At 40.2% G+C, this 24,129-nt stretch overlaps 1 protein-coding gene across 4 annotated transcripts; it reads right to left on the reverse strand.

The window, feature by feature from the left end:
* Positions 1–2,605: 2,605 nt before the first annotated feature.
* Positions 2,606–22,291, reverse strand: LOC131684256 (carboxypeptidase D). 4 transcript variants are annotated; one of them, XM_058966954.1, is made up of 6 exons: positions 21,889–22,291; positions 5,539–6,322; positions 5,434–5,463; positions 4,750–5,315; positions 4,214–4,542; positions 3,213–3,352 (listed from the first exon to the last, which is right to left on the reverse strand). In XM_058966954.1, the coding sequence occupies exons 2-5, from the start codon at positions 6,302–6,304 to the stop codon at positions 4,240–4,242; spliced, it is 1,665 nt and encodes a 554-aa protein (XP_058822937.1). In that variant the 5' UTR covers positions 6,305–6,322; positions 21,889–22,291; the 3' UTR covers positions 3,213–3,352; positions 4,214–4,239. The 4 variants fall into 4 exon arrangements, with proteins under 4 accessions (XP_058822956.1, XP_058822937.1, XP_058822946.1 ...); XM_058966973.1 differs by lacking the exon at positions 4,214–4,542 and having other exon boundaries at positions 2,606–3,352; XM_058966963.1 differs by lacking the exon at positions 5,434–5,463.
* Positions 22,292–24,129: the final 1,838 nt, after the last annotated feature.

The raw sequence follows: 24,129 nt of genomic DNA on the forward strand, positions 1-24,129 counted from the left end.
TTCAGCGTACCAAAATTACATAAAATCGTTCTATTTGAAACGATACGGCAAAGTTTGGACTTAAGTCCACCTTTTGTTCTAAGTCGTGCCACTGTGAAGTGCGGCCTGTGGTCCGGAGACAAGGGTGTTGGAGCCACTCGCTTCCTCGGCTAGCTATAAAGGCCTATAGACGACACCGATTCTCTCTAACTGTGGTGGATCATCCAAACGAGCCTTGCTCTCCTCCATTGCTAATCGCCAGAGAAAGCCAAGCAGGTGTCCACTTGGCCATTCACAGAATGAGTGGACTCGGCGATTAGTTTCCCAGCTGCCGAGGCAGCCAATGAAACAACCAAAAAAAGAATGCGGTCGCTGTGTTGTGATTATTGTTTACAAAAATCCTAAACTTAGATAGTTGAAACTTGGCCGCCCTGTCACTTAGTGTCTTTGAAAACACGCTTGTATAGGATAAGCTACTTTGTTAGAAGAATTGCTATGTGTTTAATTTTGAATAATTTCACAATGTCGCAAAAATGCTTGTTTCTTTGTTTTTTTTCTATTTCAAATTCAATTTTTTAAAATTTTAATTCATACTTTTATTATATAATTATGATAGTTGTAGCTAGTAGCTTATATATTATAGAGATTGTACCAGGAACTGCAAATCATATGAAAAAATGCCTCTTTACTCGCTACTAAGATATTTCAATTCAGTAGAAATTCATATAAATTTTCTTCAGGTGAAGTGAAGCCTCTACCTACAGCAAAGACAGGAAAGACGCAATTTAAAAATTTTATAGTACAGGGTCCGGCAATCGAAGTGTAACCAATTGAAAAAATCATAAATTGGGTTGGAAAATTATTCTTTTTTACTTTAAATAATCAAAAATTCAGAAATAATTCACTTTTGCTCGATGCAACCATCTTTTACCTTGAATATGGCCTTGAGAAGGTCGAAAAACAAATCGTTACCCACGCCACTCACGGACGCCACTGATGGACAATGCTTTTTTTAGCGTCTCATTTCATCATCTGGTGAAATGAAGTTCGGAACGTTGGTTGTCTGCCATTCTTGGTTCACTCGTGCTTTGTGAGACGGTGCTGAGTCTTGTTGAAACGTCTATGGTTTGCAACGGAAATGTTTGTCTGATGCCACCGGCTTCAAAGCAGCCTTCACAGCACTTTCCCGATCGCATTTACTTTGAGTCCAGGCTCGATGAAAATGATTGGAGAGCGGTTGCAGCGGCCCTAACCATTATTTGTGGTGGGTGCTACCCATTTCGCGGTTAACCAATGACTTAAATTCTCTATGGGTCAAGTAAACACTATCGTTTTGAGCGTTTACGAATTGCTACATCACTTTTTGCCTTCACTTTTGGCTTTTGTAAACAATACTCGGAACTGTCATTCAGTCAATTTATAGACAGCTGATGCCAGTGCGACAGTTGCCCGAACGGTCTGAGATTGGTTACACTCCGAGTGCCGGACCCTGTATATAAACAAGTAATAAATAATAAAAATAAACAATCATTACATGCAGACAATTGGCCGGAAGCCATTGATATTTTAGCCAAATAGACCGTTTAGCCGAATGTTATTGAACCAAAAGAGACGTTTGGTCAAATGCTAATTGGCCGGACGCAATTTAATCAAATGTCAAACCTTTATTTACATCTCTCAGACCTTATCGAGCTCTACTTTCATAATTGCAGAATTTTCTAGTAGACTTATATTAAAGAAGTATATAGAAAGAAGAGCTCATGTTAAAAAGAAGGAAAATATCCACAGAACATTGAAAAACAACAAATATTACGACAAAATTAGATTCATTATTATTATGTACGTATCTATGGATTTCTCTATTATGGTTATTCCATAGAGGCTGTCCCCAGGCAGGTATGGTATCACCCCTGCTCTGATCACTAGTGGTGGACGATCTCCTCAATGATCTGACTGTAATGAAATATGCATCTGTACTAAGCGATCGGATTTAATTGTCGTTACTCAGTGCTGTACGTATATCACGCTCAAATTAAAGTGAGGTGCCATATTATATGTCGGAATTTTTTCGATACGTCTTGGCAGTCGTATTGGAGTTGTTGAAGAGCTCAGGCAAAGAAATTGGCCGAATCAAGCGATTGTCGAGCTGTTGTTAGGATCCTAGCTCACAGATCGAGAGATAATGCTTGTCATTAAAGATTTCCAGGCATCCACAGTTACTTCTACATCACGAATAGCCTAGGGAAGCAACTTGGAACAGTTGGTGTTTCCGCTTTACTTCAGCGCTGAGGTCTCCTCACCATCTCAAAATATTCCGTCTCATCCACTCAATTGAGGTTTGCAGATGTCTTCAAAAAAAGCTTAAAACTTTTGCTGATTGTGGTGTAGTAAGAATCGCGTGCCTGGAAATCTGGAGAAGTGCTAGGTGCTCGAATTATGACGAATGGCATTCTTGCAGTAGTCTGCCTGCCAGGCCCACAGATTTTTTTTAACTTGGCGAGAATTTCGTCAGGCACATTCTAACGAGTGGGTACGGGGGTAGTAGGGCAGTTGACCCCTTTTCGACTTTTACTGACCTGGTACGGTCACCCTAGGTACTTTCGGACTAAAGAAATTGTTATGCGCATTTATTTTCCTTGGTGTATTTGACGACTTTTGTGCCGTTATTATCGTAATAAATAAGTCTTCATCATCTGAATCTATAATAAGTTCTTTTAACAGTAATTCTAGGTGCCTAACAACGAATTTGTGAGTTGGAAGCGATTCATTCGATTATTTTGAACAATAGCTCTTATTAAATCACTAAAATGTGAACATAGTTTGGAGAACGCCTTCCATATATCGAATATCTTCTGTTGCATATGCATTTAAATATATATCCTTTTCAAGTTTTAACTAGTCTAATGATTTGTTCTAAGTCGGATTGTATTCATTTCAAGTTTTAAAAGTTATGTTATCGTCATATCACTGGAGCACGCACATTATATCGTCCTGTTTATGCTAGCCGCTGTTTGTTAGAGTGCAAAAATAATTTGGTTTGCCAAGCAACCAATCAATAAGCATGTTATCTGATGAATACCCTCGGAAGTTTCGCTTCCGAGCTGAATTTTTGTTGTTGTCTATGCCATTTTTTATTAATACTGCATCCGATTACACTGCCCTCCGGCGGAACCCCTGAGGTCAGTTGATTGTGTGCTGTTGTTTAACCGAAAATGTTGTTCACCAAACTGTTGAAACCGTTGCTCAGTGTCGAAAGGATACCCTCGTCGGCTGGAGATCCAGCACCCGCAGTTTGGGCAGCCGGGACGGCTAGCTGCGGACGGTACTGCGATGGGGATGATTGGACGGGACGATAGTAGGCGCCGTCGTTGCGCTGTAAGATACGAGGGGGGAGGAAAACAGCACTTTAACTGGCTTGCTGGGATGGTGAGAAATATGCTGTTTAGAAAGAACTGATCATGCTAGCGGCTAGGTCTAGCTCACATACAAACATATCTACAGTGTCATTGCATACCGAGATGTACAGGTGTCCACATTTTTTTTCTATGTTTGCGTCGGCTGTCACATTTTTCGAGTAAAGAAGAAACGAAGAAGAAAACAGAAGCACATGGTCTCTTATTTACTTCTGAAAACATTTACCCTTTAGTGGGCCCGGCCACCATATTTAATTTCACCACGTGCTTGCAAGCTTCGTTTCGATTTGTCGATGATGTATTCCGCGTTCCCGGACGCCATGATTAATTTCACTAGTAACAAACCAACACACTCAAACATAACGAAAGTGAACACCTATACTATAATGCCTCACGATTTCATACATTCATTCATTCGAAGCGTTATTTTGCCAAATAATAATCCACATAACACAACATGATTTTAGTACATTCCAAGTATTTTCCAGCAAGCCTAGGACTTTTGACGAATCCGATGTAACTGGTAACACTGAATAGGATATTGTATATTCTTCAAATAATTTTGAAAACGATGAAGCAAGGTACACTATGTTACGCAGCGTTACTTTCAGAGCTCCAGCTCGACTGTAATGACATTTGCTGTGCTCTTTGTTTACTGTTTACGTAACTTTTTGTCACCAGCGTATAAAAATGACTTGAATTATTAAAAAAACGCATTCATACACTATCAGAATAATTTTAAATAAAAAATAATTCACTGTACAAGTCCAACAATATACACAATTTTCCAATCGTTAGTAACATAGGTAAAACATATTTACAGTGGTTTCCGAAACCCATGCAGCAATTATGTGAAGACCAGTCGATCGCTACTCTCCGAGTTTCGGTGTGGCAGTTCCAGCTCGATCGAACCATTCCCGAACGTTCTGCCGGCGGTCGTACTGATCGCGGCTTCCGTTGTCGTTGCAGCAGCAGTGATGATGGCCGCCGTTGGTGGTTTCGTCGTTACCGTGGCTGCAGTTGTGGTACTAGTTGTGACACTACTGATCGAACCGGGCCGAGCTAGTGAAGCGAACACGGGTATCTTTTCGAATGGTGGCGGTGAGGCATCGGCACCACGCTCGGGAAGAGTGGGCTCAGCTGATATTGACTGTTAATGGTGATTGTTATAGGGTTTTAAGTGATTTACAAATAAGTACGGCTGAAATTGATCGATTAGGGAGAAGAGTAAAGTGACAAGCGAGGTTAGTGGACCAAAACCGTGTGCCGAATAGAATACCGTCATCCGTGCGATCGGAAGACAAAATTAGGTGTTAGGTATTTACACTGTGGGTGGATTACATTACAAATAGTTTACCTTCGATGGTTGCATGGTTACGTTCAGCAGCGTCGGATGTTGTTCAACAACCATAAAATCAACATCTCTGGGAACGAACCCGTCGGCGAACACCTCCAGTTTGTACACGCCGGGCATCAGAATTCTCCAGAATTCGCCGTACTTGGTAGTGACAAAGCCGACGTCTCTACTCTTGATTTTCAGCTGAGCCCGCTCGATCGGACTCCCATTCGGATCAACGACGAAACCTTGAACGCCCCGATGAGCTTCAGCTAGAAACTTGATCAGCGACAGCTGATTATCGTCCCAGTACTTGCGAAGCTCGTAAGCCGGAGGGAACTTGCAGCAGGACACCTCCAGCGTAATCTCCATACATCCGTGCCACACGTAGTTAAAGTCCTGCATTCCTCCGGTCAACGGATACCAAGCAGCCCCGTTAGTGATTCCGTTCTCGAACGAAGGTGACGCCGATTTGCAGGCAACTCCACGGGACATCTTGGCGTGATTGTTGGAGTACGTCAGCGACAGATGTTTGAACACGTCGTCGTCCGGTGTCAGCGACGGCTGCTGAACGTAGCTGTTGAATACTGAGCTCAGGAGGGGTCATGTTGGAGTACGCGAGAAAAAAAAGGTAGGGGAAACTTGTGAGAATACGAATGATATCTAGGAACTAGGTTTTGGAATAGAAATTGAAACAAATCTCACCGGCACACGTCGACGAAGATCGACAAATCTCTGTTCCCGTGTTAGCATGGGTTTAAATCAAATCGGGTTTCTTTTTATAAATCCTAAATTAATTTAGATACTTACTAGCATTAGGTGTGTTATCGTACGGGTAACTGGCAACCAGTGCGCCACCGTGCAGTGATCCGCTAAGAATAAACTGAATCTTCGAGATCCACTCCTTAACCGCTTCCGTTTCCGGCTGAGATCGCTTGTTATTCTGCTTGAAGTAATCCGGGAAGTTCCGGTTCAAATCGAACCCTCGCGAGTTGTAGCGTCCCTGGCCTCCATCGCAGGTACCCTCCTTGGACGCGGCATACCCATCCGGGTTCAGCGAAGGCAAGATATGAATCCTAGTGTTATCCAGCAACCACTTAATGTAAGGATCGCTAGTATAGCTGGTAATCAGGTACTGTATCAGATGAAGCAGCAATTCGCGACCGACGGCTTCGTTACCGTGGATGTTTCCGATGTACTTAACATCCGGCTTGCCGAGCATGTGTTCGTACGGGGAAGCCGAAACGACCATCACCCATAGGTCGCGACCTTGAACGGACTTGCCAATGGAGTATAAGGCAGTTAGGTTAGGGTATCGAGCGGTCGTCGCTCGCAGATATCTGGTCATGTCCTCATGGTTATGGTACACGAAATCCAGAGACGACGTATCCGGTCGGTAAGCTCGCGGTTCATCTCTGCCACCGATTCCAGCCGGTGCTTGATGATAGGGCGAGGCAAAATCCTGCCGATCGTTGCTGGCAATGCTCAACTGATCGACGGTTGGAACCTGAATGGCATAAGTGATCCCAGCATACAGCACGGCCGCTGCCAGCACGATCGATTTGAACGACAACATTTCAGCTTAGGTGATGATCTGTAATGGAAGGAAATGCAAACAATCATCAGTTCAATGACACCTTAAACGATTAGCAGGCGGTGGTTCTCGTTAATTCGACGTCTCCTAGTGACGATGACCGTGAAACAATGCACTTGAAAATCGCTTTGGACTGGTTTGTATACCAGGCACACACGCGGAACCAGTTTCCAACGGCGCAATGCTGAGTGGTTAAGACGGAACCGATTTCATTAAACAATATGGGAAAGACAAAACAAGAGCTGTTTTATGACTTTGATTCGCACTTTAGGATTAATCGACGGTAGTGCACCGAACCCTGAAAATGGTAAATTTTGTGTTCTGTCGGTGATCGTAAATTGGTGCGATCAATTTTGGACACGAAAAGAATCAGTAATTGCTCTTGTTGACTCAAGGTAGGTGGATCTTTACGAGTGAATACACATTATTTTTATTAGCCGGTAGGTTCCCTAACCTTTCTCATCGAAGAAAACAATCAAATCACGTTCTATGGATCGCTTCCCCCCACAAAGAAATAACAGCTATCGTTGGAACTGTCCCATAACTTTCTAGCGCATAATTACTAGCTGTACAACGGTATGCAGTCGCTGAGCTGTCTGACTAGAGAGGGTTGACACCGCATATTTTCAATACACTCACCAGCGTCACCGCCTGCTGTTGTTGTTGTTGTTGGATCCCGGAGGCCCGATCGTTCGACCAAGTCGCGATCACGCACAAATGCCGTAAGTGGCAAAGCCTGGTCGATCGGTGTGAGCGACAATGTGGTGGAGTGAAATTGGCGCACGTCGCGGTGTTCACCTGGTTTAGCCCATTCAAGCACCGGAGAGGGAGAGGAAGGGAGAGAAAGAGAGAGAGAGCGAGCGAGCTTATCGAAGTGACGCGGAAATGGGATCACCTCATTTTCGATCGGCATCGGTCTGTGCGCTGAGGTATGGCGGTTTTTGTTTTGCTTTGCTCCAGTCCAGTTTCGTTTCCAGTGAAGGGAAGCGTCTTTAGTTTTACTTTGACTTTCTGTATTACGTATATTGGGTTTGGTGCTTGCTTGCACAGGATTGTTACATATCCAAGTGTTGCATTCGTATTGGATGGTGTTTTTCAGTGAGTCATTGATAAAACCCATCTAAAGGTGCAATAATTTTGTAAAATCATATGCTAATATATTCAGTAAACCTTGTTACGCAGAGCAGCCACCGATAAGTTTCACAACAACCAACGATCTAGACATGTAATTCCAGGAATTTATATTAATATGGTTTGAATAATTTTTATAACCCGGTGAGAATTTCACGCCTGACCGAACTCATCGATTCGTATATCAGGAACCAGAAATTCGATTTAAAAACTAGCAACAAACGTAACGCACCTTTCAATTGAAATCAGAGCGCATCGGTTCAGCTATCTCCCCGTAGCATACATAATATGCTTGGAGTGATTACATATTAGTAAAGGCTAATATTTTATTCATACAGCAGAATAAAATATTCAGTGTTGGTACAAGTGAAGCGATCTTGTCGATAACAACTATGTTTTAGTCATGGTTGTGTTCTGTTTCAGTATCTATATGCGTCTATAAAAATAATAAAATATTATAAGATGTCACGCTAAGAAGCTTAACATTCATTGAATACCGATTCGCTGGACTTTTTTCATCACCGCCCAGTACAACAGCAAACGATCTTGTTTTCAGCAGGGTTAAAGATTGCGAAAAAAGAAAAACGTCGAAGAAAAAACAAGAAGCCAGTTATCACGTCTCTTTTTAGGGTGAACCTGTTCGTACTTTGCACAGAATTTGTTCTGAACTAACAACTCCGTTACGCGCACAAACACCGCCAAATCGTTTTCTGCCAAGAGATCGCAATGTTGGAAGTAAACTTCCTGCAAAATATCAAAATAAGAACTTTATTTTGTCTGATTTATTACTATTATCCGTTGAAGCCACCTTCAAGGTCATTGTATGTACCTATATGCATTCATCCATAACATGTGAGAACGCACTCCGGAACCTTTTTGAAGGTCAGTGCGACCAAACAGTGCGTCAGCTGATGTTGGCACCAACAGCCATTGCTTTTACCACATCTTCGTTGTCGTTTGTCACCCACCATCGCACTGTTGACTATTGACCTACTATTTGGAAATTTCTCTTTCGTCGTACAATGAAAGCGAATACAAGTACGAACTCTACACGATAAACTAAAGGCGATAAAGATACAAGGCACTAAACGCTGCTTTGAAAACGCCTCGTTGCTTGAAGTATTCAATTTACACCCTTGAAAGTCCCAAAACATGTTTGTTGTGGGGAGCGTTGTTGTTTACATTGTCTCCAAGAGAGGTGTGAAATCTGATCGCCTGCTATGTTCTATTCTTACACCAATGTATCGGGTTACGGGACTTCTGGTGTGGGTGCACATACTAAATTAGTTCGACAGCTGTTTGCGAATTGAATACTTGACGGTGACGTCACAAATGAACTGAGTGTTCATTTTTGACAGTTCGCTTGTACTGTTTACATAAACTTAAAAAAAATTCTTTACGATTTACTTCGAGCAAATCTAGTCGTCCACAAATTTTTCTAGGTCCATGTAAACAGTACAAGCGAACTGTCGAGAAAAGTGAGGTTAACTGTTTCAGTAAAGAACCTAATTGTAATCCAGCGCGTGTTGAATAGAATTGAGATTGGTTTCGAATAGTCACCTGTTGCATGAGCACTACAGCGAATCGACAATGATGACTACAGATTTCTCCTTCAAATTATTGATATTGAGCACTTGAGCAGATTGGATAGGATTTTCTTCCGTAATGCACGGATTTTACATAATCATGTTCAAGTAAAATAACAAAATTAACAAAAATTGTTCGTTTTTTCGGAAGTATACAGCAATTTTTTTTTAAATTTCGGTAGATTTTAGAAGGTAAAACAAATTTTGGCATTTTACTAAGAAAACTTTTTTTATGTTTTAAGGGGGGCATCTGGTATAGTGGACAAAAAACCCACTTCTTTTTTATCCGCTAAATTGTTAGTATTCCACCTCTAGAATAGTCTCCCACAATCTCGGTGGCCACGCTGAACTTCTTTGGCTTTAAACAGTGATGCATTCCCCGCGCGTATTTGCTGTAACATACGCAAATTTCAGGTAACTGGCATCCCTATCTCTACATACAGAGTTTGACCAACGACACGACTAGACACTACCTTTCCAAAAGTGTATCGCAAATATGACTACCCCCCAGTGACTCAGGTAACTGGTACTGTCAAATATGGCATTCGGTTAGAAATTGTATCAAACTAGCAACATTGAATGTTCCGTTGTTTATTTCACAAAACTTTACTGTTGCAACCCCTGGTTACGCAGAGAAAAATATTAACAAAACAAACCGCTAGCTTTTGAAAATCGGTAGCAATAATCTAGTGGAAAATACATAACTTGTAGAAGTACGTGGAACGTGATGTTTTCGATAAGAATTGGAAAAAAAACATCCTGACCCTTGCTTGCTCATATTTCACATTTTTCTAAAATGTATTCCTTCACCCCTTTGCTTTTTCTTGAGAACTATGATTTTTAATATAAAAAAATAATATAAAATAATATAATACAAAAAATACGCACTTTTCAGTCCCCTGCTAATTAAATGTCGTTACAACACAAAAAAAAACCCGAGATGTTATAAACACGCTAGCATACGCGACATAAAATCGCCCACGCGATCATGCGATCGATGATCGGTGATCAAGTCAATATCTTAGCATTAACGAATTTATAAACACCGTCTCGAGTGTGATTATACCCACGCGAACATTATTCGGAAGCCTCTACCTTTGGTTCTAGTAGCGTAGGTCTATGCCTTCAATATTGGTCGGAAAATCCAAACTCATACACTAAAAGGTTTAGGGCCCTATACTTTAGTTATATGTGGGTACTCCCTTTTAGATCTGAACAGTACACTCAAATTCGCCGCACGCTCACGTGATAAAATCCGTTAACATACAAACGTTCGAGTCCTGCGCCCCACCCACAGTGGCACGACTTAGTACAAAAGGTGGACTAAAGTCAAAACTTTGCCGTATCGGTTCAAATAGGACGACGGTTTTATGTAATTTTGGTACGCTGAATTCGTATTTGATATTAAAACATTTTAAAAATAAACATTTACTATTGATTAGGGTGTCTCAAAAATATATATTTTATCGAAATTGTTTTAAAAAATTTTGTTTATTAATTTTCATGTGCCAAATCGTTTTTGATATTAACACTTGGAAAAAAAACCTTTATTATACATTAAGGTGGCTCAAAATAACTATTTTGTTGCGAAGGTTCAAAAAAAAAATTTAAAGAAATTTTCGTACGCTGAATTTCTACTTTGGTTTTAAAAATAGAAATTAACTTTACTACTTATTAGGGTGGCTCAAAATGATTTTTTTAAAGTAATTATGGTAAGCTGAATTAATTTTCTATATCGGAACGAATTGATTTACATCGCATTATAGGTCTTCAAAAATAATTGTTTAGTTTTAACGAATCAAATAAGATGTGTTCGACTAATTTTGGAACGTTTATTTTATTAGTGGGTTGCTTGATATGAAAACTACATTTTCTTTATTTTTCAAAGCCAACATTTTGAGCGTCTTAGTGGAATGTTTAATTACATTCACTAACAAACAAGACGGTTAGCAATTTTTTTCGCTGAAATTACATATATTGCTTATTTCAGATCTTACATAAAAATAAAACAAGCGTTTTTTCGCGTATATAGATCACTTAAAAATGGTCTTATTTTATTTGAATGCAGTGCTATACAAATTCTGATCAAAATAGTCTTACCAAATGACTAGAACTCAACTGTGTTCATTCAATTTGACAATTACTGTGTAAGTTAGCAAGAAATAGTTCCAGAAACCTTGTATGACATAATTGGAAAGGTTGAAAATATTTACTGTTTTTTAAACATTCTGAATACCTTTACCATACAAAAAATCATACTTCCCACGCGGCTCCTCGCTCTTTATCACTAGTAAGATCCTGCTCTCAACGCTATCTGAAAGTTATTCATGTATTCGTGTCGTTATTTTAGATATAAAGTGGTTATTCAAATTTAATATAGTAATAGCCATGCGTCTCCATTCAGTTTTTTTTTTAATTTTGACTGCTTACCGCAAGTTTTTGCAAAGCTAGCATACTTATTTTGTATTTATGTATTTATGTATTTATGTATTTATGTATTGAGTCTTTTAAAAAGAATATTAAAAGCTTTCGAATGAGTATAGTGTGATCGCGGGCATTCACGGGCGTCGTTGTTTTTATCGCATTAGAAGTTCGAATTCATTAAAAATTCATAACAAACAGTTATCTAAACAATAACTAAACCAACTAGTGACTTATTTTTTGCGATCTTCCGATGTAATTTCCATTACATTACAACCATTACATTCACACTACCTACACACGACATACAAACGCCCACACCATCAAACACGTTAACATACAGTCGCTTGAACCCTTCGCGATCATATTCGAACACTTAAGCTAGTGGTCTCGGAAACATGAAAACACCTCTGTGAACATTTTAGCACTTATAAATGCGGTCTCAAGCGCGGTGATTCGGTCATGTCCGGAATTCCCTGCACTCGGCTCTAGCAGCCTCAGTACAGGGCTTCAGTTGGCCCAATCTAATCAATACACTGATATACAACAAGTTCCATGGCGACATGACCGGGAAATCTAGTGACATGGGGTGATCGTCATTTTTGAAGCAGAATATTGAGGTATGAATTTAAAATCAGCGTACCACAACTATTATTGAAAAATCAAACGACCCGTAACAACAAAATACTTATTTTTGAACCACCCTAATAAGCGGTAAAATTTAATTCAAATATATTTCAATATCCTAGAAAAGTCAGCACACAAACATCTCTTTTAAAAAATATGAACCTTCATGATAAAACAATTATTTTGACTTCAGTCCACCTTTTGTTCTAAACCGATCCACTGTGTCACGGTTCACGCGAACATTTAAAACACAAGCTTGGATGCAAATGGGCAAATGGTTGTAGAATCGAATTTAAACGCGCGAAGGTACATTTACACTAACACAAGCGACATACAAACGCCAACGCGATCGAACACGTTAATATGCAAATGCTGGAGTCTTTCGCGATGATACACAAAGACGAACATGCGATCGCGATCATCCACGCACAACTACGCTCAAGATTTCTCACCCCGATGGTTTGGTGAACGCTACATCACTTATAATCTGATCAACACGGTATCAAGTGCGAACAAAAAAAACGCACATCAGAACCGTACGATCAATATCACAACCAGAATCACGGCCCGTTGAAATTGGTCTTAGGCAGTGTTTTAGTGGGTGACATTTCCCGTTTCGTCTGCAATTGTTGTGAGGTATTCATTCATTTATTCATTCAGTTCTTTTTTGGCTGAGAAAAATGTCTAATCCTATGTGCGGGGCTGGGAATCGAGGCTTGGTGAGCTGCCTACAAAGCAATCAGCCTACCAACTACGTTATGTGCGTCCCTGCGATTTGCCTTTGTCCTAATCCATTCATTCTAGTCTATCGGTCTCCTTCTCCTACAATATCTCAAAATCAGATTACATGATTTTGTTCAAATGCCACACAGCTGTCGCGTACGAAGATGATCCAGTGTAGCTTCAAACTCACACAGTTTTATCGACGACTTTTTTCAACTTTGTGTGAAATATTTAGCGTGAATTTTTGGCACTAAAAAGCTCAAATGATGCGTTTTCAATGATCATATCTCAGGTTAAAAGAAACTACAGTGAAGACCCAAGTATATCAACCCCCGATTTTGTCAGCTTTTTGACGCGATTTTATCTTCCAGCCAGGGTTATTAGACTATGTCTAGTGGCTAAATAAGAATATTTTAGTAGTTTCGGTTTATTACAAAGAGATAAACAAATATGTTTTGTCATTGTCTCCATTTTGTCTACATAAAATAGAGCAAAGGGGCTGATAAAAACGACTCTGCTGCATTAACTTTCTGTCGAATCAATATAATGGAATGCTACACCTGTCAAGTATAATTGAATGATACATGTGGTATGGAGATTCCCACGTATGTGGTAAAACCAAATTGTAAAAATAAAACAAGACGTAATTCCCAACTAACTGCAATAAAACTGCTACAATAGGCATGATGAAATTTGTGTAAGCTAAGTAATACAAATTACTCGTAAGTAAATGTAATTGTTTTTCTAGCTAGTTTAAAACTTTTCTTTCTACGGTATATGTTTGAAAATTGGTAGAACTTTTTGAACTTCACATTGGCCTTCTACCGGCAGCACATCATCAGCACTTCACTAATCGATCAGTGCACGCTTTTCTCCGAAGCTCCCGCCCTCGCTACGCAAACAAAAAAAAACTATTGCATAGTATATGTACAACGCGTTGACCAAGCTCGTTTCCATATTTTCATATGTGCGGAACCGTGCCAAGTATTCCGCCAGACAGAAGGTCCCGTATCTTCAGAAACCGACCTGATAGATTGGTAGGAAAATCTTTTATCGATGCCGATTTGTTCCGTTTTCACCGTTCAATTACATGCATGAAGCTTCGGAAAGTGAAAACTTTTTCACTTTTTCGATTCTTTCCGGTGCTAAGTACCATTCAAAATATGATCGTAGTGAACAAAACATTCAATCTACCGTTTAACTAATTCGCCGTATGCGAGGTTATGTAAAAAATGAATAGTAGAAAATTTTGGTAAAAAATAAAAAAGGTTACGCATCGTTGGATTTAAATGAATGCAATCTGAAAATGGGTTTCCTTCGTATATTTTAAATACATTGTGTGTATGCGAAAAAAATGTGTTTTCCGTTTGTGGAGATTCAATGCTGGCATGCGCAATCGTCTCAAACAACAGAGCAGCAGCAGCACGATTAATCGCTAAACCAGCGTAACATGTGCATTGTACCTACATATATTTCGTCATATTTCCATTCAGGGCTGGTACCTTCGAATGTTTTTCTCCCATTGTTCGCGGTAATCGTGTTGAATAAGTTCAGGGTGCTAATGAAGAGAGATTAGGTATTTATAGTAAAATATGTATTGTGTTTGTTCGTGACATTAGTCCGAAGCGGACGAGCATTTAGTTCAATAGGTGAAACAATTGGTGACATCCGACATTTGGTTGAAAATTCATGATGGATAACATATAGCGAGGCTACTGTCGTTTAGTGAAATCATGTTGGAACGAAAAACGAAAATTATGACAAATAGATCGTAATTACTACGTTTTTCGGGCTATTTTCGTATAATCTGGGAGTAAAACGAAATGTGTTCGGATCGGTTGGATGTAATAACGCGTTTAAATTCGATTTTACAACCGTTTGGCAATTTGCATCCTCGCGTGTGTTTTAAATATGCGCGTGGACCGTGGTAGAAATACTTACTGAATTTTATACAGTTTGAATACTTTTCAATGAACGCCATATCACTAGAGTTCCCGGTCATGTCGCCAGGAAACGTGTTGTATATTGGCGCATTAATTAGATTGGGCCAACTGAAGCCCTGTACCGAAGCTGCTACGACCGGTGGCAGGGAATTCCGGATATAACCGATTCATCGTGCTTGAAACCGCATTTATAAGTTTATAAGTGCTAAAATGTTCACTTAATCACCGAGGTGTATTCAAGTTTTCGAGACAGCTAGTTTAAGTGTTCGAGTATAATCGCTAATGATTCGAGCGATTGTATGTTAACGTGTTCGGTGGCATGAGAGTTTGTATGTCGTGTGTGATATTGTGAATGTAACGTCATGTATGAATTCGATTGTCTTCCCGTATTTGTATATTCGCGAGGATTCTTGAATATTTGCGCGGACCGCGAATCCAATATTTTAATGAGTGAACGGTTCAGATGTTAAAACTGAAGGCATAGAGCTAGGCTGCTAGGACCAAGGGTATGAACTTCCGGACGTGCCCGATCCATGATCGTCCAGGTAATCGCGTTTGAATAATCTCACTTGAGACCTCGTTTACAAATTGTAGGCAGGTTTGTTATTTGCTCACACAATGTGCCACAAAGAGCGAAATACACCGATGAACAATAGAGCAGCTCAAAAACACTGCGATGTGCGGAACGACCGAACAAAAAGAAACTTGAAAACGAAAAAGAGAACGGTCTGTGCACCAAGAGCTGCACAATTTCGTTCAAAGAGTCACCTTGGCAAGCAGGTAGGAAGGCGAATCAAACTACAAGTCAGATAAAGTTTATTCGGAAGAACGTTTTTAAAGTGATTTTTGGTTACCTTCTCTGCTTCTGTGCGCGTGGGACCAAGATTCACACTAAAGAGTCTCTTTGTTTCTACTCTTTGAGGTGTGCAGACATGGAGTAGAATGCACGTATGGGAGCAATACACATCAGAGTGCAAAGGTTTATTGTGAAAGAGAAGAGCGGTGGTTCGCCCGAAAAGTGCAAAGAGCGTTTTTTTATTTTTCTCTTTATTTGCTCTGAGGTGCATTACATCCCTGATTGTAAGTGTTGAAACGTTCACTTGATTGCAAGAACGTTGCGTGGATGATCGCAATTTCATGTTCGAGTTTGTACCTAGGACTGTATTATAGCGCAAGGCTCGAACGTTTGTAGGCTAACGGATTTGATCACGTGGGCTTGCGGCAAATTTGAGTGTATGGTTCAGATCTAGAAGGGAGTACCCCCATATCATTAGAGTATCCGATCAAGGAGACATCTAGTGTATGAGTATGATTTTTTAGACCAAAATTGACCTAGGGGACCTAGGCTATTTTATCCAAAGGTAGAGGCTTCCGGACGCGACCGATTTATGTTCGCGTGGGAACGCGCGTTGGTCACACGAGACGGCGTTTATAAATTCGTTAGTGCTAACATATTGAATGATTAACGGTCATCGATCACATGATCGTATGGGCGTTTTTATGTCTTGGTTTTTTTTATCTTGCAACGATAAGGTGCGAAGTATTTTTTAATATTAAAAGCCATATTTCTCATGGAAGAGTAAAGAGGCGAAGAAATACATTTTAGGAAAGTGTCAAATATCAGCAAGTTTGGAGTGTCCCGACGATTTAACCCTTTGTCTTCTATCCCAGAGGTCAGGATGTTTTGGCTTTTTTTTTATCAAATGCGAATCACCTGAGCATCCTGTCGGAATTCCCGGGTTTAAATTCGTTTAAATAACCGTGTAGCCGTTTGCTTATTCGCGTAGGCTTGTTAATGTGCGGTTCAAACGAAGGAAGAAAATGAGCTCCCCCATCTCGCTGGGGTCTACAACTATGGAGCCATGTGATGTGGTATCTAGTGAATATAAGTTGTGTATTTTTGAGTGGAAGCTTCCAGATGCGTTTGTTTCGAGATCGCGTGAGAGCGGGCGTTTTTATGGCAGCACATGAGACCGCCCTTTAGAAATTCGTAAGATCTACCACGTTAACTTAATCGCCAGGATGTTTATATGATTGCGAGATTGTGGGCGTGGATATGCGTGAATGATCGCGTGTGAAATCTAGTTTGTATTGTCGTGAAAGGCTCGAGGGCTCATATGCCATTGTTCGCCTTCTTTTTATCGTGTGGGTATTTGTATGTATAACTGTATAGACGTTTACACATTTCTGTGTTCTTTTAAGTGTCGCCAAGAAAGAAACAAAAGAAGAAACAACGTAAATTCATTCAGTAAAGGTGTTCTGGGCTAACGACAGCAGATTGTGACAATCGTGCGTGGAACGGCAAAAAATAGAAATAAACGGTGAGAAAGGCAAAAACATACAGCACACGAAAAAATCAACATATGTATTACGAACACCTCATATACAGTAGAAAGACTTACTAAGGGCTGAACTTTGATTTAAGCAGGTGAAAGTAGGAAAGAGCATGCAACATAAAAAGGCCCAATAAGTCCTCCCGGCCTCCTCGATGCACCACTACCAAATTGATATATGTAATCTAGACACATCATCTGTTCATAGATTTCAAGGCGGCGTACGATTCAGTGAAACGAAATTAATTATGGCAAATTATGCTAGAATATGGTTTTCCAACGAAACTAATACGGCTGATTCGTGTAACGCTGGATGGATCGAAATCAAGTGTAAGGGTTGCGGATGAGATTTCGACATCCTTCGTAACCTTGGATGGATTGAAGCAGGGTGATGCACTGTCTAATCTACTGCTCAACATAGCGCTCGAGGGAGCGATTAGGAGAGCTGGTGTACAGAGGAGCGGTACATCATCACACGATCGCACATGTTCCTGGACTTTGCGGACGATATAGATATTATCGGCATCGATCAACTTGCCGAACAAGAGGCATTTGCGCCTTTTAAGAGGGACACAGCGAAAATGGGACTCATGATTAATACCGACAAACCAAAGTACATGGTCGCTGGTAAACAACATGGGTGGTAGTGGTGCTAGATGTTGAAATATTTAAAATTATAGATGAATTTGTGTACCATGGAACTCAAGTGACGTGCGATAACGATGTTACCTGCGAGGTGAAAAGGCGTATTGCAGCTTCAAATAGGGCTTATTACAAAGGCAGGTTAAGTCCCGTAGTCTACGAACGAAGACGAAATTTTATATACGTCCTTGATTCTCCCGGTGGCTTTATACGGTCATGAAGCATGGGCGTTAAAGGAACCCGACCGTACAGCGTTTTGAGTACTCGAGCGTAAGGTGTTGCGAACAATACTCGACGGTAAGTAGGAGAATGGAATCTGTCGGCGTCGCATGAACCATAAGTTATACCAAGTATGTAAAGGGACGGATATTGTGAAGCTGATACAACACGGCAAACTGCGGAGGGCTGGACACCTGGTCCGAATGCCGGATGAGCGTCAAGCGAAGACAATATTCATCGGTTTCGTGACAGGCCGCGTACACGATGGCTTTGTGCGGTTGAGGAGGTCCGGAGGGCGCTCAACGTACAGGGTGACTGGAATTGGCCCAGGATCGAGTCCAGTTGAGGAGGATACTCAATTCAACGTAGGCGTATCGAGGAGCTGCTGTAGCCCAAGTTTCAAGTAAGTACATGCAATATTGCTTAAAGATGCAATACCGTCAATCCAACTATCCTAATGGATGGCGAATCCTTAATTCTAACTTATGAACTTAAAAATGCAACCAGTCGCAACACTTTAGTCACTCTCTCGAATTTCTTATTGATGTCTCTCTGCTGTTATAACGCGTCATGCGGAAGCTTCCATGGACACCAATTGGCAATCAAAGATCGATACTTTAGCGATTGATTGCTAATGCATTACTTGGCAGCAATTGGCATCCAATTGAAAGAAGCGTCTAAATTACGACAGTTTGTCTTATTGTTCCATTTGTTATTTATATAATAATCTTTATGCTGGTCAAAATGAACACATCGTATGCTCTCGTCATTGGAATCGCTTATAATTTACATATTGTTGACCGCATGCTTTATTACATCCGAATTTTGACAAACGTGACAATACAAATCTTGAATAAAGATTTTATGCAGGTTTTTATTCTTCGTCGCTGTAAAATCTTGTTTTCAGTTCAAATAAATATATGGTATATGCACTTTCGTTTTCAGCTATCTCAGTCCTTAACAACAAATTGAGCTCTACTTTTGAGAGTTTTTTGTTACTTTGGCAGTGAGGAATACGCATGGTCTTGTCTGAGTAAATGATGACTTTTGAATTATATATGAAGATGCAGAATTGACAGTTCGCGAGAAGAATCCTTAACCAGCAGTCCAGAGCAATACACTTCTGAGAGTTGCATAGATTGTATCACTTATCAAGGTGAATCCAGATTTGTTTAACGCTTTATCCCGCCCTACTAACAATAACTCCTTCCCGTGGCAAACTTGGAGATACACGGTCTCTATAACAACGTTTGTTACACTAACATTTCTTTCCTTCCCCGATGACTGTAAGCACGTGGCCTGCGCCGTTATTGGCATTTCAAAGTATAGAACTCTCGAAACGTGAACATTGAGGATGGATAGCTACTCCCAGCACAGGCCCCATTCGTTGATTTTCTGCGCAAATTTCGCTTGTTGTTCACGGAGTAGCAACTACGAGTTGTACTGTCATCATGCTCTTAATTTTGTCCGTTTTGTGTGGATCAGTCTTCCCATATGCACATCGCACACAATGTTCGCTCTGGTTCTGTGCTCATATTAAACCCACACTTCGTGTACGAACTCAAACACGCTATTTCGTACCCAAACACGTGCACCTGTTCGCCTGCACAACCGAACCCCATGTACGTACACGGTGTGCGTACACGTAGGTTTTAGGCACTAGTTTTCTCTTTCTCACTCTCATCATCACTAGCGTTGACTCTTTTTGCCTTGTGCGAATCGTTCTCGTGTACGCACTCGGTGTACGTGCACGGATGTTTGAACTAGAGTTTGCACATCGTTCGCTTGGGTTCGCTGTTCGAGGCGAACCTGTACATCGAGACGAAGCATGTTTGAGGATGAACGCGTGCGTGAAATTTTGTACACAGGTACAAACTTGTCGATGTTCATGGGAAGTCTAGTGTGGATCAAAAAATGCGATACTTTAGTAATAGACTTTTGAAGTAGTAATGTTCGTCCATCTATCAAAGAATTTTTCGCCTCTGCTGACGTAAAATAGTCAGATGTTAAGTAATACGCACTATCAAGAATTTAACAAAATATAAATAGCCGAGTGCTTCGTTTTTAAAAACAACCTTGAACACATAATAAAGTTCGAAATATTCTTCGGTGGTTTGGTGTTCAACCCATCTTCTTTATTTCTTGAACAAGGCTCTCAAACAACGACAAGTATCTTTATAGGTTTTATTACCAAGTATTAATTCTATCTGTATACTGCTAACTGCGAATTTCATTATTTAAATGTTTTGCTATCTGCCTAATTTCCATTGCGCTGTCTCAGAAACCTTCGTTTAAAACACGGTATGCTGAAATGAATCCTCTGTGTTATGTGATACTTTATCATTTTCATCGGATGAATCTCCACATCTGTTTACCTCTGTTCAATTATACGAGCTCCGAGTGGTCTTAAGACGGTTCTGCAACTTTTTGGCGAACTACAAACAAGTATCCAGGTATCCACTAGTCTAGTGGAAATCCCCTAGGGTTCCAATAAACCAGTTTATTTTCCACAAGCCTCCTCTAGAGAAATCTAGACGACACGGATTATTTAATCTGAGATACTGGTTTGGATCGTTCCATAGTGCATAGTCGTTTGAAATAACCCTCGGCAACAGCAGTTGAATTCACGGACGAAGAATATTAAGACTTATTCCTCTAGCGTCCTCTTCCGCCAGATTTTTTATCCAAATTCGTTGCTTTTTACAGACTCGCAGCGCCCCTTTTTTCACGCATAATAATTAATAAATGAAGTAATGCAAAAACAAAGAAATGCCAGCAAAAAAACCGACAGAATGAAAAAAGTTTTTAGGATAAATTAGGATTCCTATTTTAGTGAATAAAACTCCAAGTAAGAACAAAATGACTGCGGTAAGAGAAGTAGTGCCTTCAGCATAATTGTTGAAAACGACTTTTTCTGCAACATTTCCGAAGGCGGACAACTTCTATCTGGCTACCGTAAAAAGTGAAATTTTATAAGTAGCTTGCCAATGTAAAATATGGATGTCGTTTTGGTAATATTTCAAGATCCTGCGGAAGGTTTACTGATCACACCAAGAGACTTTAGCTGATTTCGTTTTTGATGTCGGGTCGCTCTAGATTCGATCTAATATTTTCAAAATCTATGAAAAAATGACAGTTTTGAACGAAGCTAGAGCGACTCTAATTCAAAAACAAAGTAAGCATGATTTTGCTTGAGAGCAAAAGATCCAAACAAACGAATTTTTAAATAAACAAAGTAGGCTTCGCTTCATTCTTTATGAGTACTGTGCAGATGTTTAAACACATTCAAAATGAGGGTTCCCGGTTTAAAAAGTACTCAGAAGACCCAAATAGACCAAAAGCTACTTTGGTTGACATTTACTTCGTAGAAATAAAGACCTTAGGCGAAAATTTTCACACTCTGTACAATATTTGGTGTAACTTCCTGACAATTCAAAACCACTTATTCCATAACATATATAACAAACTTGAAATTTCACTGACACAAATCTCCCGCCAGTACCAGACTGCCCGCGGAACCAAACCCACAATCACGGGAGGCATACCTGCAACAGACCCACTCTCTCTTCCTCCTAAGAAACAGATCAGATGATTGTCGTCGTCTTACCCTTGCCTCTTCACACACCGGTGGTGGTAGGTAGGTGGTAAGGTATGTCGTGCTCCACAGAAATGAAAAAAAAAACAACCGTTCGTTCAGTTCCGAAGAAAGTAAGCGAAATAACTGTTGTTTATAATCGGTCGTGTCATATTTTTATACGCCCAGTAGGGTGATGCGTAGCGGCACACCGCGTGCCAATGAATGGGCGCTGGGTAGGATATGCAGATTCGCAAATTGGCCTCTTTTCCAGGTTACCAGAAGACTTCAGACGATCAGACGATCGAACGCCACCGCCGAGAGAGAAATCCCTAAAAATATGGGTTTTTTTTCTTAAAACACTCACTTTTCGTTTACGAATCAGGAACACGGGTTTTTGCAACGATCGGGTTTTAACTTCGATTATCGGACGCTTCACTGCATTTCTTATCAACGGTTTACATTTAATTTCACTTAATACCTCACTACTCTATACAATTCGCACACCGATTCGATCAAGTTCTAATCTTTTGCCCAAATGTTTACTTCCAGCGCTCGGGTCGTCGGCTACCGAATAATTGTTTAGGAACTTTCACACACTTTATCAGCTGCTGCTCTTTCGATTGTCCAACGAGCTCCCGTTCCAACTAGTCGACCATCAGCCAGCATCTAATCACCTACCACAGCCTACTAGTACTACTTCATCGATTCAGGCGACTTTCGCAAGAAAAAAACACGTCCGCACGATCTGGCCGATCGCAACCAACTGAGCGAAATGTGGTCGGGTTGGTAAATTTTTATATATTCATTCTCTACTGGACTGGACCACGCGCCGCACCGCGCGGTGCCTGCAGACGAAAAGCTCTTCCTTCCTGTGTGAAAGATTCGTTGGTAGGTAGGTAGGTACACGATGAGGCAGCGCATCGGGCAGCAGTGAATTTACACGGGCTGCAGCCGCAGCAGCAGCAACGACGAGTGTGGAGCCTATTCGCACTGTATGAATGGCTTTCGATTAGGCTGGGGAAATAGTTGGCCATGGCCATGGGTGACAGTCAACTTTCTTTTACTCGAAGCGAAGATCATCGTATAAGTTGGTTAGAATGCGAGAGCTTTGCTGTTTCGCGCACGTTATCCTTCTAGAGGTTTACAGGGGAATCTTTTTGACTTTGAAAAGTGCCGTACTCCGTGCATGGGGCACAGGTTATGCAACTATAGCAACAAAGTTCGAAGGCTTGTGAATTTGTTATTTTCCAACCACCTATAAAAAGAATTAATATATTTATCCTAATTCTAATTATTACAATTATTTTAATAATTGAAACTATAGTTATAATTATTGTAATCATTACATAAAACTTATAGGAGAACCTGGTCCAATTAGTACCGTTTGGTTCATTTGTCGAACATAGTCGTAAAATGGTACAGCTATTATATTTATTACATTGCAAGTAAAACTTCGTAATAGACTTTATTTTCTGCGACAACTGACGACAGACTCGCAGCGCCACAAAATAAGTCTACCACAGTAGTGCGGAGGACAATTCGCTTTTACGACAAATTATATCCGCATTCGGTGAAAACCACCATGTCGACACATTAAAAATCACCTCAATGTTTCCTGCAGCAGCCGTATGCCCTGGGGAATTCGATCATTAAATTTTAAGTAGATCATTTTGTGCCGGTTGTTATCACGGAAATTTTTTCACTAAACTGTCAAAACAACTACTCTACTGCTTCTAAAAATTACCGTTTCCTGAATAGAGTTAAACGAACGGAAACCGTTTATGTTAATCCTAGAACGTTGCATTGGGGTACAAATGTACCCTTACGCCATCTTTGGAGCCGTGTGAAAACGAGAATATGGCATTTGCCGACCTGAGACCATAACCATAGCTCAATTTAGAGCTTATTAAGAGTAGGAAAAGGTGGAAAAGTCAGTTTGCTTTTGGCCTTCTTGGAAGCAGGAATTAAAGATGGCGTAGGGTACACTTGTACCCCAGTGTACCCCAGTTGCTGTTTTCGTTTCATGCTGTTAGTGGAAATGTGACTCATGACAATACCAGATTAATTACCAGTTGTTTTACTACGTAAGTAACAATTGGTATAATGTAATCGTTCAATTAATTTAATTTAATTTTGAAGTAGACAACATTTTCACTCGCTTTTACGCTGATTTTTATTTTCTATTTTTTCTAGTATCGTTGCGTGTTACCAATGTATTTCCGAATTTTTATTTTTTTCATTTCAATGTCCGCCACATTTCGTGCTATTTTCCATACAATCCAATTTTTCAATTTTCACTCTTCCAAATAATTGCACTTTTTCAAAAATTTCGAGATTCCATTTTATACCGCTTCTAGACCATTCTTTCACCTTTTAGAATACTTTGATTTATTGCAAATCGGTTGAAAATTCGCAAAGTTATAGTATTTTTTGTGAAAAAAAGCCATTTTTTCATTTTTTTTTTGTTTTAATGCCATGTTGTTTGTGGAAAACAACGTTTTTAAACAGCTATAACTATTGATTTAGGCAAGATTTGCTCACAAAAACAAGTATGGCTAATTAATGTGACTATTGCCTTTCATTTGAGTATTAACAGTTACAAGGA

The sequence above is a fragment of the Topomyia yanbarensis genome, chromosome 1, assembly GCF_030247195.1.
Source record: "Topomyia yanbarensis strain Yona2022 chromosome 1, ASM3024719v1, whole genome shotgun sequence".
In the NCBI taxonomy this organism is placed as follows: domain Eukaryota; kingdom Metazoa; phylum Arthropoda; class Insecta; order Diptera; family Culicidae; genus Topomyia; species Topomyia yanbarensis.